The sequence below is a fragment of the Rousettus aegyptiacus genome, unplaced genomic scaffold, assembly GCF_014176215.1.
Source record: "Rousettus aegyptiacus isolate mRouAeg1 unplaced genomic scaffold, mRouAeg1.p scaffold_m13_p_15, whole genome shotgun sequence".
Lineage (NCBI taxonomy): Eukaryota > Metazoa > Chordata > Mammalia > Chiroptera > Pteropodidae > Rousettus > Rousettus aegyptiacus.
This window is the reverse complement of record NW_023416290.1, coordinates 9,402,373-9,421,052: the sequence shown is the minus strand read 5'-3', so window position 1 is coordinate 9,421,052 and position 18,680 is coordinate 9,402,373. Positions and strand designations below refer to the sequence as shown.

Genomic DNA, 18,680 nt, shown 5'->3' with positions numbered 1-18,680 from the left:
TTTTCATTAATGGTGCCTACTACTGAGAGTGCTTTTTCGGTAGTTTCACTGCACTGCTGGCGTATAGCAAAGTTGTAGTTACCTAAAGTTACCTATTAAAAAAAAAAATATATATATATGTGTATGTGTGTGTGTATACACACACACACACACACACACACACACACACAGAGAGCTACCTGGCTATGTTTTGTTAATTCTACATGTATGTGATTTTTTTTATAACATAGTAGAATATTTTACAGTTAATTTCATTGGGTTAATTTTAGGCTCTTGAAAAATTTGCAAATTGATTGTCATACCTTGTTTTTCTCACTTGCTCTCAAAGTTCTTTCTCCTCTGAAAAAGGTGGCCAACCCTTGCCTCCACTCATTTTCCTGGCTGAGGCCCACTCCGATTGTACGTGGCAGTCAGCCCTGAGTCCAGCTAGATGAGCAGTTACAGAGTCTCGCAGTATTTGGAGGCAAAACTCTGTGTGGCAGGTGCCTTGATTAGCTTGATTTGTGTTGTCTCTCGGCTTCAAAGGACATTCTGCAAGAGTAGAGAGACCTGTTTCCCAGGAGACTTGTGGTCTTTAAAAATATTGAGGCTGGCGTTTCATGACTTGGCTTTATTAAATTGATATGTTAACTAACTGGCGGTGACCGTAAGATGAATTACATTTAACTTCTAACCTGCAGTGTTGCTTTGGGTTTGAGACAAGGCTAAGTAATTTGGCTCCGAAGTCCATTGTCAAAAAGTATTTCAAGTGTTTATCTCAATTAACATTGAGAGTGTATAAAATTAGGCTACACATGTTATTAGAATTATTTTTTTTTTCTTGGCATTTTTGGCTTTTAGATTTCCAGACCTGGCAGGAACTCTTTTTGGCTCTTCCGCTTCTGATCCTAGCTGTTTTCACAAAATGCAAACACATGCAAAAACACTGTAATAAACTTCGGCGTTCGGTCGTGTTCAGTAAGACTTCAAAAGATGTTTGCTTTGAACTTGATTCTAAAGATGGGCATACCTTCATGAGAAGGGAAGATATCTTCTTACTCTCTATGATGTGGTTTGGCCCTTTTCAGGGCCCCAAAGTAAGCTTTGTTCTGTAAGGCACGTTAAATGCACTTTTTGGACTAAGAATTAACATAGAAATTTCCTCCTATAGAACATCTTGGGGCTCTCATTCCCAAAAGGGCAAGGGTTTTAGACCACAAAGGAAAAACTGTACTGCATCAAAGAGACTTGGAGCATCACCCTGGGCACCATGCTCTGTGCCCTGTCTTAGATTTAATGAAGCATTCGGATTGTGGTGAGGTCGTTGGGTGTTGGGTGATGTGTACAAACTCTTAAATCACTTCGTAGTTTACAAAAGTGTGAAACTAGGCTGAAGGGATGTAGTATGCCCTGTAGTTAGCAGAATATGATTGCAGAGATACCTTCTGTAAACAAGTTTCTCCACATCATTTCCTACTTTGTTTTATTTCTACGTTTTACCCAGCTTCCCTGACAATCATGTTGCAAAACACTTTGACTTTGATCTCTCTTCAGATAGACCATTTTAGCTGGTGGGACTGAAGGTCTCTCTTTGAAAGGCAATTTCATTGGATCTCCATTATAGTTATTTTTATATTCTGCCTTCAGTTTATTTGTTCATCTATGTATCGGGGCCATTATCCAACTCAAAACAAACATAGTCAATTTCTTAAATGTCTTTCTCTAATTTACATTTGGGTGAGAGTTTCTGTGGATCCTAAGTGGACCTAAAATATGACCTTTCTCCCTATTTCTTGGCTACTAGAATCTTCCTGATTCTGTCATTTCTGAAATATTCTAAATTTTTACACCAAGTCTTTGTCCTTCTTTCTCTAACCACCTCTCTTGATTATTCAACACCTTACATGAGAAACATGTGCCTTTCCTAAGAACCCTCATCCATTCAGTAAGTATTTTGGAGTGACTCTTAGTTGCCAAGCCCTGTGCTGAGTACGAGACAATGAAGAGTTAGATGTGTCTACCATCAGAGAGCTTCAGTGGCATCCTCAGACCAGTCCAAGGCTGAGTCCCTCTGGTCAAGGGGACATATCTGCCTGGAGCCAGATCATATGCTAGGTACCAGAATCCTTGACTCTCCTGCCTAGGTGGTCCAAGCCTGCTTCCTTGATCTGCCTGGGGCATTTTCCCTAGTCCATTCTTCCTGGAAGCTCAATTCTAGGCCTGAGCAGTGGGCCAGAAGCAGCTGTTTTGGGAGGATGTGTGCGAGCTTGGAGACGCAGGCAGGGATAGCCACACATGTGCGCACAAAGCCCCTCGTGCCACGGTGTGGAGTAGGGGAGAAGGGGGATAAAGATGTGGGATTGGGGCCAGCACTGCCTTCCCGCTCTCCCCATTCTGCCAAGGTATGATACAGAAGAAATACGAGAACTCTGAATCTGAAGCTGGCCTGCCAAATCTGATGGAAAGTCAGAATGTATTTTATGTGATTTTATGTTGGCAGAGTGGACCTCTGTTTGACTTCTTGCATTTGACTGCAAATGTTAAGGGTTGGTCTATGGGGCTGACAATGTCTAGAGGTAACTGCAGGCCAAGGCCATCAGTGTGGCAGATTCTCCAATCGTTAGGTGCCATGGGGACCCCAGGGGGTGCGGGATGGGGCAGTGCAAACAGGGCGTCAGGGGAGCCTTCCTGGAACAGGTGGCACTGAACGTACACTCAGCAAGAGTCGACTCTCCCCAGGTGACCTCAGGAAGATGGCATGGAATGCACAAAGCAGCGGATTGAGGGGTGAAGGCAGAACAAAGGGAAAGAGGAAAAGACACAGAGGAGCAGAGACACCGACTGTTGGGGGGCCTGGAGGTCATTCAGCAGGAGTGGAGTGTTGGGGGAGGGTCTTGAGGTGAAGAGGAGAGACGGTCGGGGTAAAGTCTGGCTAAGGCGCAGTCTTCCTCCCTTTCCTCGGCAATCCCTTTCTCTTGACTTGTGTCATTTGCTGCTTTCTAGTTCAGACATCCCAGGCTTGTTAAAGTCCCAGTATCTTACTATCAGTCAACCTTCCATTTACCTTGGATTTACTGCGGAAAACTCACTTGGATGTGAAGCCACTCAGTAATTACTTGTCACTGAAAGCACAAACATTGTTTTAATGAAAGTGACACAAAAATAAGAATAGATAAATTAAAAAAGTGGCATGTCTCCTTCCCAGGTGTGTTCTTAAAGAATCAAGCGTATCTCTTGTTTTCTTACCTTACAGAGTATAAAGTTGGTTTTCTGTCTTTCCTTCACTAAAATCCTCCTAATTCTAATACTAATACATTTTACCCTGATTAATAATGACGACAGCCAGGGTTTTGTTCTTGTCTTCTCTGCTTGGCAGACATTATTTCAGTTAATCCTCACAGTGACCCATGGGACACTTGGTGGTGTCACCCTTTACTGAGGAGGAAATTGAGACCCAGGGAAGTTATATAACTTGCCCAGTGGCATGAGCCCAAGTGGCCGATCTGGGATATGAACCCATATTTACTTGACTTCACACATCACCACCTTTTGCTTCCTTTTGGTGGTCCATAGTCTCAGTCCCATAACCAACTCATATCAAGCAGAAAAAATACTGTATGTGTGTAAACGCAAGTGGTGAGTTTGGACACACTCGTGGGAATGGCCCTTTCAGATTATCCTCGAGATCACAGGTAAAAGTTCAGTGAGTAATTGTGATACTTTGAATAAGTTCAAAACCTCCGTTATCTTTCCCTCCAAATCAGTTCACTTATTTATTTGGAGGTCAGCCCTTTTTCTTGGGAAATTGCTTATACCTCTACACATTCCCCCAAGCAGGTTATAGCTCTCCTAGTTATTAAACTGTTTATGCATCAGCTGCCGAGTTTGTGACAGGCTAGATTATTTTAATTTATGCATTTTGTTTATTTGGTTTGAATTAAAATCTCAGAGACGTACGTTCAAAGAAACAAAATTATTTGTGTCTATGCATCTCCTAGCAAAATATGGTTCCCTCAATGTAGAGAGATGCCTAATATTGTTACTTATCTCAGAAATCAATCGTTTTCTTTTTAATTAAGAAAACATGGGCTGCGAGCAGGAGAGGCATACAGGCCTTGGTCTTCCACGAGCACTGGGTGTATCAGCTTCCTTGCCTACTCCCCTCGGAGTCGCAGTTCAGGAAGTTGGTCACCTTAGCCACTTAGCCATTTTGCAAAGAGAGAGGTTAATTTAATTTTAAAAGAATACATTGTATGTTTGGTTTAAGTTATGAGGCCGGCATTCATATTTCACTGACCTTGGAGAATTTATACAGCTACTTTACAGATGCCAAAGTGACATCTATTGATTTTTTAAAAAGCTTAATGGAAGAGAATTTAAAGGCTTAATTATTTCAAATGGTAAAAATCAAAATTGCCAACCAATTTTTATGAGGTCAGTGTTATAATTAGATTAGCTTAATATTAAATTGGAACGATGAGAGTGTCCTTTAACTACTTTTCTAGATATATAACTAGTAATTGGCTCTTTACATAGACCAAAAGATTTGGATCAATGAGGGATTAAATATATGACCACAGAGACGCAGCCAGCAATTGATAGAGCATTATAAAATTTCACTCTTAATTTTCTGAGTTTTCTTTGGACCTTACAAGTATGCCTGTAATAATATAGTTTAAAGTTAGACGTCCTTATCAGTTTACTTTTAAATACCTTTGTATGACAAAATAAAGCACAAATATAGAAATAATCACCTACATCAAATGTCTGGTTTAATTACGTGTTATAATGAGAACACTACCCCGGCCAACAGATAGAACTTTGCCAAATAAGTGAGAAATCTCTTCGTTACACTTTGTCCCAGTCAAGATCTGTGTCTCTCCCCATGAATAAAAACTATTCTAACTTCTGTCCTAATCAGCTCTTTGCATTTTAAAAGTAGCTGTATCATCCAAATCTGCATCCTTTGACACTACTGTTAACCTTGCCAACTTTTTAAAATCAGATATCTCCCTACCTCTCTTTTAATCTATAGCTTCCACCTCCATTTCTTGCATTCTCTTTCAATATTATCTGTCAAAGAAACCTGGTCTTTTCACCTGTAGAGCTTCGAGCATGAATAAAAGCAATTTTTCCTCTCCAACAAAATGAGAAAGAGAGCAAGTAACTAGTGATTATAAAAGAACGTGATACGCGTTTTGATAAAAATGTGCACACGATGTCAGAGGAGCATGTAAAGACTCGAGTGACAGGGCCAGGACAGGTGGCAAGGAAACCAGGAGGCAGGTGGATCACTGGAGATACACACATTTACAAAATAACAATACCGTGCTTTAATGATACATAACTCTTTGAAGATTTTGGTACTTTTGCATTCATAGTCACATGTAAAACACGACCGCGTAGTTCTGTTCTGGAAACTCAGCTTCAGAAAAACGCTGTGACTCTTCAAGACCTTATGGCTGGTAATTCGCTGTGTTGGCCTAATAAACTGTTTTAGAAAGAATTAACAGAGACTGCTTTTCGTACATGATAATAGTGAAACAATATTAATCATCGACCGATAAGATAATCAGACATATCAGCTAAGACACATGTAATTCGTACAAGTTCAAGGTCAAATGGATCTTTCTAAAGTTGGCCGACCAATGACGTATATCTCGGTCTGTTTTTTAAGTTACCTCGATTAAATGATCCTTAGCTCTAGCCATCCATTCTTACGGCCCCATCCTCTCATGCCGTACCTTCTCTTAGCTAACATCCACAGATGGAAGGTCCCACTTTAGCAGACACGGAGCTTCTCATTACTGACTTTGCACGCCCATTTTTTTTTTAACATGGGATCAAGGAAAGGATAGAATTAAGTGGCTTTTTATTTTTATTTTTTTGCAACTGAATGACCAGATTCAAAAAATAAGAAACACTAAAAGGCCTTAAATTGCTAAAAACTTAACATTTAGTAATAGTCATTAATCCCATAATTGCTCCTGCCCTTTTTCATTCTTTAAGGTAAATCTTTCAGGCAAGGGCATTACCACTAAAGGAACTATTTAGCTTAACGTGAAAAAAAATTGGAAGAAAAATGTAAATTGCTTTCATTTTAATTTAAAAGTTAATTATGTGCTTAGAGAATGAGTATTGTTTTTCCCTTCTGAGGGACAGAATTTGGCTTCTGACCACGCCTTATGTTGCTAATTCCTGGTACAGATGTATCTTGCAGCATTAATAACTTAAAGGCAGAGTGAATCTTAACGTCTTATCTTAAAATGCCACTCTCTGTTAGCCCTTAGCAGTTCTAACGCAGTCAGGTATCTTCTCAGCTGGATGAAGGTGTCATTTTCAGAGAAATGTGGTCTGCGCTGGTGCTATATTTGTTCATAAGATTGTGTGCAAATTTTCAGAAAGAAATTTTAACTTAATTTGAAGTCATTGGGGCCTATAAGAAACAGCATCTGTTCATATATGTAAGCCTGAGAATAGGCATGACTACTTATTTCTTGACTATATCAATGATTTGAAGGGCTTCTGAGCTTTCCAAAAATTTCTGAGTTTCTAAGCTATTACACTCAGGTTTTTTACTGATTGGAAATAGGTCACCGTCGATTCTCTCGGACATCAGTACAGTGCTGACTACTGGGTTTGCCACAGTTTGGAAAGCTGAATTTAATATCGCTATCATCTGTCACAAATTCAGTAATGCTGTGTAATAACGCAATTAGAAAACAACAAATAACCATCGTATTCCAGGAAATAATAGTATAAAGAAATGACGCATGATGTTAATATCTCTATATGTAAAAATGCAGCACTCAGTCGAGTGCATAGTGTCATCGGGGCTCTTCGTTGCAATGGCCGTGGTTTCATTTATTTGTTCTGTTGTGTCTCGGCCCTTGCACAAAATTTTCCTTCTGCCTGAAATGAGCCCTCCTCCTGTTCAGCTCCTTACTCTGGCTACTTGGCTAAGTCTCGAGGACTGAACAAGAAGATAATGTGTTCAACATTTATTCTCACCTCTTCGTCATCTTCTTCACATGTATCCAGTGACTCCAACAGTTCCCAGCACCTGCGAGCTCTCAGTACGTGCTCGTTCAGTAAATGAAAGGCTAGGTGCTTTTTCCTCCTGTTTCTTTCCCCATAGCACCTTGGTCTTACCTGTGCTAAGTAACTTTTGCTTTGTAGTCTAGTAGCTTGTATATTTGTTTTCTCGAGATGAACTTTCTACGGTAGGAATTAGTTCTTGTTCACCATTTTGTCCCCACACCAAGCATAGTATGTGGCACAGAGTAAATGCTTAATAAAAACTGGTGGGATAAATACTGAGTGAAGTTGTATGGGTCCCTTGGGTTCATAAATGTCCTGGTCATTCACTCATATTTGGCTCCCATTCTTCTGTGGGTTTCACGTACCTCGGCTGCTTCTTAAGAAGGTGTTCTGTGTATTAAGATTATTGTTTAGTTTTGTTTGATGAGAGGCAGAAGTATCATTCTGATGGAAGTAGCGATCTCGTGCAAATTTCTTTGAAGGAAATTAATGCCAGAGGTCTTGGACATCAAGTATTGGCGAATAAATGTACTCTACATGCAAACGCGGGTCTTTATGCATTTCGTCTAAGGATTAGTAAGAGATGAATAAAAAGTATTTACTGATTGAAACAAAAGGTGCATGATACAGTGAAAAAAGACAATAGATTCAGGAGTCCTCGTGCTGTCTCTAGGGCATTCCGTCTCATCGAGAGTGTTCCCTTGACCGAGACATGACTAGGGAGTGACAAGGGCCTTTGTCTCTAACAGCCATGATCCTATGTCATGTTAAGCAGTAATCCTATCAGCCTCTTTTATTTTCTTTCTGGGAGAAAAAAAAATATATTTTGTAATTCACACTTAAAACATTTTTATCTCAACTGCGGTTATATTTAGATTCATGATAAGTGAAACCACGTTTCAGGAAATACCTTTTCTTCCTTCTTATTTGAAGGCGCAGCTTCGTGCATTCGCAAGTCCCCATCCGCCTCCCTTGTATCCCCTTGCTTCTCTTTGTTTTTCACGGGAAATTGCATTTGGGTATTTTTTATTCATTTCCAGGTGATTACGAAAATATGGTTGTTAGAATGACCTGTTTAAAATGCCAGTTCTTTCAAGCTAAGAGCAGGATGGCCGAAGCTGGCAGCTTTGGGCTTCGGAAGGGATTCTATTTCATCAGCGCCCCCGGCGGGGGCGAGGAGGGAGGGCAGCGTTTCCGCTATCCCGGGCTGGCCCTACGGGACCCGAGGCAGACACATTGCATCGCCTCTTGATTGGGGCCGTCTCTTCTGACCCTGACACTCAGAGAGATCCTGACATCTTGTTCTTGGCTCCGTCCCCTTGGGCCTGTGCCACATTCGTAATCCTCCCTGCAAAGTGTTTGTTTCCTCTGTATTTTCGTCCGTCTTTTACTCCATGCTCCTCATTCATCAGTGCCACCCGTGTCAGTGATTTATGAATGGCCGTCACAGCCAAGCCGCAGTCTGTGTGGCCTTGGAAACAAATGGTGTTGTGTGAGTCGCTCCTTTTCTATGGTCTAGATTTGAAAACAACCTGCCTGGCACTGTGGGAAGGAGCGGGCCTGAGAAACAGGCTTCTAGGACACACAGTGCTTTAGTTACGTTTGAGCATGAAGAAAATCCTCAGTCATCACCAGGTCTTAGCGTAAGACTGCAAATGTCTGGACGGACGGGGAGACCATTGCACTCCGCTCCACGGAAACAAATCACTGTCTTCAGTAAGCACCCAGGGACTGCTCTGTGTCCTCTCAGATGTTCAGAGGCCAGCCAGCCAGGCCGCAGATGCTGGCCCCTCGGAAAGCAGATCTGTCACACGCAGTTTGCCAGCAAATCCTCTTACCCTTAGCAACCCAGGCAAAGGGGAAGGGACTATCAGGGCACAGAGGACTAGCTCTGCCACCCGGGAGAGCTGCATCGGAAGGACCCGCAGCATTCCTTCTGGACTAGTGGTCCAGATGAGGAGAGGTAGCGTAGCAAGTTCAATCATTAAAAGCAGTTTGTCTGAAGTAAGTGTCCAGCCCTCTCTATGTGCTTTGAGTTAAATTCCTCACAGTTTGGGGGATGTATGTGGATTTGATTTTTTTCTTAATAGTTTACCTTTTAGTTTAAGTAAATTCTATCTCTTTCAGTGTCGTATCCATTGAAATTCCTACAAGTTTGCAGCATTTGGAAACATTTAAAGTAGGGTATATTCATTTTTTGCTAGTGGAAGCTATGATTTGGGAAAAAAAAATATTGCCACACCTAAGTTTTTAAGAATGTGAGTACTTTATTCGTAGCTCAATTTTCGTTTTGAAATGAACACGCTGTTTTAAAACTTTCTTAAAGTGCTTTATAGTATAGACCACTTTTTTAAAAACTAAAGTAAATTTAATTTTTTATGTTATAATTTTTATTCCAGCAAGGTAAAAGAGTGTTAGAGTTGGATCCAGTCCCAGTAATACCTTGCTTAGCTCCTTGATTTGAAGTACACCCAGCATCCTTCAATTTCTTTATGTATTAAATTGAACTGAGGATATCTTACCTCAAGTTGTAATAAAAACCAATCAAATGAGATAATATATGTGAAAGTTCTTGAAAAGTTAAAAAGGACGGTCCTTAAAGAATTAGAAACAAATGTAAGCTTTATTCATGCTTATTTAGTTATCTTTTAAACACATCTGGTCTCCTAGAATTTGTCATTTCATGATATCTCAGAATTTATTTCCAAATGTCTCTGGCATATAGTGTAAAAAAGATAATTTATCCAAACTAACAAGTTGTTTGACAGTTTTAATCACCGATGTTTAGGTGAGTTTGTGATATATCTTTAATTTATTTTAAATTCCAATGATTTAAACTTTAGTGATTACTAACACTAAATGAAGTGTTAGTAACAGGCACAAATAATAGAGAATTTACTAATAACATACAAGTAAGGTGAGAAAGAGTAAACAGATATAAACCTTTGGGCAATGTCAGGCTAATGACCTGTACCTTCTTCATAAAATATTCTTAAGTCCGTGTGTTATCTTCACACAGATCTATAGAATACAGGATTAGTGCCTTTTTTCTAAATCTGATTTTAAGAACACATTTAAAAAATTAATTACAAAATTTTATACTACTCGTTCAGCATTCTTTCCGAAGATTTAGTTAGCCACTCCAGGTGGTTATTTGTTTATGTGACCCAACAGCCACTTGAAAGATATATTGTTGCCTTTAAAAAAAAAAAAACAAAAAAAACCTCTCTCCTTCAGAATAAGAAGTTGCCGGACTGATAATCCCACAAATACCAGCTGAGATGGCGGGGGGGGGGGGGGCGGGGAGGGAATGCTAGTGACTGGGTCCTACCACCCCCCCCCCCCGCCCCGGGTCCACTGCTGACTCCCTTTTTTTTTTCTTTCTTTCTCCTCCTGACTTTGTCAACCTCTCTTCTTCTTTGCCCCTAGGGAGAAGCCCCCAGTGGAGGACAGTCATTGAAGAACTACATGGAAGAAGTGAGTTTTCAGGTGGCCTTGTGACATAGTCTGAACACAGTATTTATCACAAAGACGGAAACGTTCACGTGGGCTTTCCCCATCTACCTGTAGACTTTTCGTTCTGTGCCCATTCACGAGTCACGCCCACAGAAACAAATAGTATGTTGTCAGAACGACATTTGTTCCTCATTGGTGGGGAGATGCTGCATATCAGTTCATCCCGAAAATGAAGGTAAAACTGCATAAACCTAGTGCTATTATATATTTCCACTCACTAACTCTTGTTGATACCCTAGTAAACGAGAAACACATGTTTTATATTGGCCATGCACAACAGAAATGAGACGTGAGGAGAACAACCTGTACCGAATCGGCGTTCATTCATGTGACAAAGTGCTTGTCAAGGACATCGTTTGTGGAAGCATTAGGCAAAATGCTGTTTTAACCATTAAAATGTGTGGTAGATTTTTGTTAAAAGGCCATTTAGACGTCTCGATTTATTTTGGAGCTGTCCAAGAGCGCTCTGTGCCGTAGGCTTTGGGCTGTCTGTAAACAGTATTTGAGAACTTTCAGATAAACCAGTGTCTGCAGTCCGTAAAACCTGATCTGAAACCAGTCCACAGGGGTCACTAAATTAGCTGTCTGACTCTGTTGTAAGTGAAGGGAACTGAGAAACTGTTTGGAAGTACCAGATATTTGGTTTGAATATGTTACTGGTCCAGAGTTTATGTGCCCAACACTTAAAAAGGCCAAAACTCAAAAGAAAAAGTTTATTGATCAAGACGGTGCCAGCCAAGAAGATGGGAGCCCTAGTGATTCCTCAAATCTATCTTAAGAAAGTACAGAGTTTAGACTTCATTCATGTCCCAAGAAAGGGACACGGACGAGGCTGATTTTATAAACTTCCAGTACCTGCAGAATTCCTCTGCTGATCAGCCTGTCCATATGCAAGACTAAGCAGAAGCTGTTAGCCTGAAGGCCATGGGAACGACTCAGGCTCAAACGAGATGGAGTCAGAGAGGCTGAGCATTTCCCTCTGTTGCAAATATTGCTTCTGAGCTAGACAGAATCCGTTTCTCTAAATATTTTATTCTTGCATGCATTCATCCACTCAGAAATGTTGAGTGCCCACTAAGTGCTTTGCGTAGTCCATGCATTTATTCAGAACACCGCACCCATACTTGAACTCAACTCTTGCTTCTGGATATCACCTGCAGAGGAAAATCAGAGTGCACAGCACCTTTATAAGTCTCCGGGTCTCTGGTTTTCATGCTTGTTTGGAGGAGGTTGAACTTTTTCAAAAGGCAGATGGGGAAGGGGTAACAAAAGGAATGAAAGGAAATCCTGTAAAGAAGGTAGGTGTTCTGAGTTCAGGTTAGAAGATAGGGCGAAAAATTGTACTAAACACATTTGCTACAGAAAGCGAATAGACTACATTAAGCAGTTAGTGTCGCCGAGGAGAGCCAGGCACCTTCTGCAGTGTGTGCACCCAGAGAGTCACCTGACAGGCTTCTGCGCTCGCTCTAACCCTTGGCTCAGCATCCCCTACGTGCTGATAGGGACTTGGGTGGTGGGTCACCCCCACTGAAAGGGTGCCTGATGCTCCTTGTAACATGTCCCATGGAGGTCTAGCACTGAGGTGCCGGCCAGGACAGGAAGAGGGCTGCATAAAGATGAGAGAACCTCTAAAATGTCTTCTACTAATTTTATAGTTCTTAGCCAAGAAAAAGATCCTTATTTTTTCCATCATTACGAATGTGCAGTCGTAAGTGTATGTGTTGTACGCAGTCATAAATGCGTAATGTGACAAGAAGGTCGAGAATGTGTACCTTTTCATTGAGGTCCTGGCAAGGCATTGCTCCCCAGTATGGTCTTCTGATCAGCAACATCGTTGTCACCTGGGGGCTTCTAAGAAATGCAGACTCTCAGGACCCTCACCAGATCCTGAGGATCAAAATACGGATTCTATCAAGATCCCCATGTGATCTGTAAACTCGCTAACGTCTGCAAAACACTGCCTTAGAGTGTCCTGCCAGTGTTGTTTCTGAAGAGTAACTGCTTACATCATGGAAAATCACCAATTTTATGTAATATAGGTAGAAAAAAACTTTATTAATAAATTTATGAATTTTGTGTATGCGTCTGCTCTGAGGAATAATAGTATTGGTTGATCGGAGGTATGGAATCTCTGTAGCTTACGTGATTCATTACTGACCTACAATTTAAGTTTACAAATGTGTGCGAACTGGCCAAGGTAAGCCTCGTCTTTCTAAGAGATTCATTGACACACGGTATTTTGATCTACTATTGGTTGATATTGAGCTTTTAGCTCTTTTTTTAAAACAATAAGTGATCATCCTTTACAGTAAAACTGTAAGTATAATTTTAATTAATGAACTATTAACATAAGTAGTTGTCTTCTTTTTACAGATGTTAATTCATTTGGTCTTTAGGAAATATATATTCAAACTCTTCTCCATTGCAAGCATGTGAAAAATGTGAGCCAAACAATGATAATTTTTGTTTTTTCTCACTTATGCTCTTATTTAACTTTTGCCCTCTTTCCTCATATTACTGGAATCAGCAAACAAAAAGGAACAGTATTTATAAATGTTAGAAGCATTGAAGTTAAAACCAAGCTGGCAAACATTTGCTTGTATTTAGCACACACTAAAATTCAAATAAACCATAGTGTTTACATTTTTAATATATTTTAACATTTCTTGCTAAAGTTTGAACAATTCTTTGCAGATCAAAGTCTCTTTTTTCTAGTCTTATAATTAGACAGAATCATAACCACATGAAGCTAGACAATTCTGTTTAGACCCAAATCAAAACTAAGAGACAATATGATCTTCTCTAAAAGTACAGCTAAAATGGAATTTCTAGTCCATTTTTTCTATCACTTAATGTATTATTGTTCCAGAATAGAGCTTGCATTTTTAACCAAATAAAAAACTATGTTTTTTTAAATTATAGTCTACTTTTCTTAATCCTCAAAATAATTCTGACAGTTTAAAAAAATGCACACACATTTTTTACATGTAAGGTACTTGATAACTCAAGGGAGAAAAAGAATTTCACAATGTAAACATTTTATTTTTTGGATTCATAATATTAATATTTATTCAGAAATATGTAATTTAAAAGAACTTATCAAAATAAAGTACTTTCAAAGTTTGATATGCCTTTTGCAGAGAACCTAAAATATTATATTTCTTAGATGAATAACTGGGAAACAGCATAGTATACCAGTTAAAAATCCCCTAATTATTAGAGAACTATATTAATTTAAATATATATACATCCGATATGTATTGTCAACTTAAACGGTGGAGAAGCTATAAAGAACTAAAGGCTAAAGTTAATGCTTTTTTGGAACTTTTTAAAGCGCAATTTAGAGCAGTTTCTCAGCTTCAGGAAGTTATTTGGTGAAGGCCGAGGCAAGGCACAGAGGAGTGTGAACCAGCTCAAGGTGTCACGCGGCGGCTTCGCAATCTCGGAGTGTGTCAGACAGAAAAAGAAGCATGTTAAGCAAGCAGACCTTTTTCAAATCTGTCGAGGCTGGTTTTGCCAGCTGTACCATCTGAACTGGAAAGGGGATTGGTTCCATGCAACATAATATCTCAGTCACTTCTGCCAGTTTTGTCTTTTTCTTGTGCTATATTCTGTGATTGTTAATGCAGTGAAGTTCTCACTGTACTTCTGAAGGAGAGCACGTGACCTTATTCTCCTATAATGAGAGAGAACTCGCTTTTTATCATGCACAGGGATTTACTTTTTAAAAATCGAAATAGCCGTTATTCAGTACTATAGTTTTAGTCCACTTAGCTAACTACAAAACGGGATTTTTTCAAGAAAGCCTTAATTTGTAATTGATATGCATTAGGGATTGATACATGTTGTTAAAGGATAAAAAAAAAAATTTTAAGTTATAATCATGGCTCTCATACCAATATTAAATGAACACACGTCAAAGATTTGTTTAACTCATTAATTAAGGAGGATGCCAGTAAGATGTTGCAACCAATTAGAAGAGGAATTCAAATCCTCACAAATGTAGTCAAATAAGGGATGCCGAAATGAAGATATAAATAGATGTAAAAACTGGCAAAACTGATCAACATCCATGGGGTAATGATCAGTGCATTCAAATGAACACAGTCTGTATTTATGTGGACAAGAATTATTTGTACTACTATAAATTTCTATAAATTACATAGTTATAAAATAGCTCAAAGTCAATGAAAAGCTCAGAGCCTCCATCAAATCAGATAAATGGAAGGGTGAGGTAGCAAAATGACTTAATTTTCACTGACTGCAACCAATAGTCTTTCCTCTATTTCAAAGCATTTTACAAATTTATCTTACACTTTGCTTGGGGAGTAAAATGCACCAAATGGAATGAGTTAGGAAATTAGGTGGAATGCAATCCCAATACATAGTGTTCTATAACAAATTTTTCAAATAAATTTATTTTAGCAGCTTATGTTTATTTCGTAATATTTTTCACAATCGACCATATTTTTTCTATATTCATTATCGTTCCTTCTCTTTTCTTTTCCCAGATCCTATTAGTTCACACTTACAGGTTCCCAAACTTACTACTGTCCTTATCTTTTAATCCCTTTTTTACAAGTCTTCTAAGAATTGAACTACAGAAGTAAAATTTACTAAAAACTATGGATTGCAGCCTGATCATATAGGACACTTCATTAACAAATACAGCTATTCCCAAACTTTATTAATATGAGTATATAAATTCTATACGGAGGATTTCATTATAATGGAAGTAAGGAGAGGCTTGATTCTCTTTCATAGGAGCAGTCTGTTCAATGTGCCTGGAGTGGAGTGGAATTTTGTTTTGTTTTATATACAATGTGCTTTAAGGATCCTTGTTTTAAGGGATTCTGTGATGATAGAAGTAAAACAAATGTGATTAATTCTGTTTGAAAGATGGAAACTGATGGTTTGTGCGTTATTTTTATTCTTAACCAAAGGGAAAGAAATATTTAGTTGCCTCAGAATTATAGCATCCACGGGTGAAAATTTGAGCAAAGGAGCATTTTTCCCCCTCTAAATATACTGCAGTTTCGCAGCCACACATGACATAAATTACTGATTGATTGCATTTCGAGAATCCAAAAATAAGCTATCCATGTGGAATAACAGAACTGCTGAAGTTTAGAAAGCACTTATTCTGTTAGCAAATAAGATGATATGTTGATACAAGGCTAGCACCTGTTTTCCATATGACACATGTCACTGTTCTGCACCGCTCCTGGTCCCTGGACATTTGCATACTTGTGGTGAAAGTGTTTTGGAAAAAGGATGAGTGGCACTTCCTCTGAAAGCAATCCGAAGAACTTGCCCTTGGGAAGATGAAAGAGTTGTACCATGCTCAGACCCATTTTAATAGTCCCGTAGAAAAATTCTGAAATACGTTGGCAAAGAGTAACATGTTAGCTCTTGTTTTTTAAAATGTTCGAGATTTTAGCTTCTTGACCCTGTCGGAAAGAATGATAAGTAGTCTGATGGGCTAGACCTCGGACACCCAGTCCTGTCGGCATTGATAAAGTAAACAGGTGTATTATGTTACCAGCTGCACTCAAGAGGAAACCGGAGCAAAACATTTAAACAATCTATTAATAGTAATATTTGTACTATCTTGTGATTCCAACAATTCAAGATTTTAACGCTCTTTCTAAACTGTATGTTTTCCTGAGTTAGTGGTGTGAAGTACTATGGGTTTTGACCAATGCCTGATGTATTTATCATTGTAATGCCATACAGAATAGTTTTGCCTCCCTAAAATATTCCTTGTGCTTCTTTTATTCAACCCCCTAAACCCCTTTCAAACTCCTGGAAAACTGTGCCTTTTTGTAACTCTAAGTTGTGGCTAAACATCTCCAGAGGTGACCATCACAATTGAGGGGTGGCAGATAGGATATTTCTCTGATACAGGAATTATTTTAAACAAAGCAAACATTTAATGTTTGGTTATGTCACGTTTCTTAGAGATCAGGGGTTGTGAACTTTTATTTTTTTAATTTATTTTTCAATCATGTTAGTTTTGGGTGTACAACATAGTTATTAGATGTTTTTTAACTCACGAAGTGATCACCCTGATGAATCTAGTACCCATCTTACTGTGAGTCTTTATTTTTAATTTGTTAGTATTTGTCTAAAATGAAAGGAAGGTATCTCTAATTGGAGGGAAAGATCATTAAAAGAGGGGGAAAATGAGTGAATTTGAGAGGACTAAAAAGTGAATTGATGGGTCTTATTAATTTTATGTATTTAATTTTGAAAATATGTTTGAAAATAATTTTTTGAACCACGACTCAATAAATTTGAAATTGTTACTTATATTTTATTCTAAAGGAGACCCATCTTTTCTTCCTCTTTCCGTTTAACCCTTCATCCTCTCTTCTTTTTTCTTCTTAACTTCCTCCTACAAAAATGTTTACTGAGTGAATACCTATTTTTTTGCCAGGCACTGTAATAGATGCTGTATATGGATAGGTGAAAAATGTTCTCCATGTCCTTAGGGACTTGCATGGTATTTTTGAGATAGAAAGATATGAAAGAACAATGACTGTATAGTAAATGTTCTATTGATGCAGCATGTAAGGATAAAGGAGTAATTCTATCTTGAAGGATCAGGGAAGGAAATAGAGAGACATCTAAGCCTGAAGGACTGTTTGGGTTTGAGACGCATAAATAAATGTAGTGTGTTCTAGGCAAGAAGTAAAACATGGGAAAATGGGCAGATCAGACAAAATTAAGGAGCTACCAGTTCATTATAGCCGGACTGGAAGTGTCAGTCGAGGTGGGATGGAGATGCAATTGGTGTGGATCAGGCTAGGCACAGATGGATCATGAAGAGCCTCACGTTTAGATTGTTTCTTGGGAATCATGAGGAGGGACTAACGGGTGATGAACAAGGTTACATTTTAGAGGTATACCTTGGCAGGTACACCTCTGGTGGAGAGAAACAGGGAGCATATGAACTTCGATCCTAGAAGACTTCATAGGTGGCTATCATTACAGTCAGTATGAGAGGTAATGAGTGACAAGGCGCAGAGCAGCAAGGACATATGTGAAAGATGTATTAATGAAAATAAGGAGGTGCGAGAGTAAGGAGGTAAATCCTATTTATCTTTATTCTCATTAAAGGGATTTTGAAACATTGATGGCAAAGAGGTGCTATTTGCACAATTTTATATTGAATATTTCATTATTATGCTTCTAAGAACAAGTGCCAAAATTCCCATAAAAATGTTAATTCAGGAAGGAACATGGTCTAGGTGTTTCTTCTTATGAAGACATTCAATTTTATTAAAAGGAGAATGCAAAAATAAATGAGTTCAGAGTTTGAGGCATGTATATGACATGAAAATGAATTTAAACCTGGAACTGTTTGTTGTGAAGAAATTTTTGTTGTGGTTCGTTGGACATGTGATTCATGGAGCCCGAAATGTTCGCCTATATCAGTATTCACGAGTTTATTCTAGAGTTTAACAGAAGACGGGTTTTTTCTTTGGCAGGATGAATCTTTAAAGCAACTGCAGGTGGTTCACCAGCCGTGGATCTTGCCAAGTGACACAGAGAGCGAAGGAGTGGAAGTGGACCAAGAGAAACGTGAGTAGACGCGGCTGTCTGCCGACACATTGCTTTTAGCCAAAGGAAATTCACAGTGAGAGTGCGTCCTCCTCATGTCCAACAGTGTCTGCAAAAAACTCGGACTGAGTAGGGAGGACATATAAAGATGAGCTATACTTGCAGTACATGATTCTTGATTCAATAATGTCTTCATTGTGGGGCAGAGGCCCATAAACTAACTTTCTGAAGAAAGGAAGGAATTATTCTACCTGAAGAACAACACAAAGCATCCAGGTAGAATGGGAATCTTTTATAAATACTGTAGAGTTGGATCAGCAATAACGTGTGATTATTAAAAAAATTCAAAGTATGTCAGAATCAGCTCATTAGTATTTATGAAATTATTAGTAGGAGTTAAGTGAATTAATTTATATACAGCTGACCCTTGAACATGGCAGGGGTTGGGGCACTGACCCCCATGCAGTTGAAATTTTGTATCTAATGTTTGATCCCCAAAAATCATAACTAAGAGTCAACTGTTGCCTGGAAGCCTTACCGAATGCATAAATAGTCGATTAACACATATATCGTATGTT

The 18,680-nt window shown here is 38.9% G+C and overlaps 1 protein-coding gene across 1 annotated transcript in view; it reads left to right on the top strand.

Annotated features, from left to right (window-relative positions):
• The window catches only part of CUNH8orf34 (chromosome unknown C8orf34 homolog), a 254,464-nt gene that overhangs the window by 211,737 nt on the left and 24,047 nt on the right, over positions 1 to 18,680 (top strand). Inside the window, 2 exon segments of the mRNA XM_016152981.2 lie at positions 10,450 to 10,497; positions 18,030 to 18,123. Coding sequence (XP_016008467.2) covers positions 10,450 to 10,497; positions 18,030 to 18,123 — 142 coding nt within the window.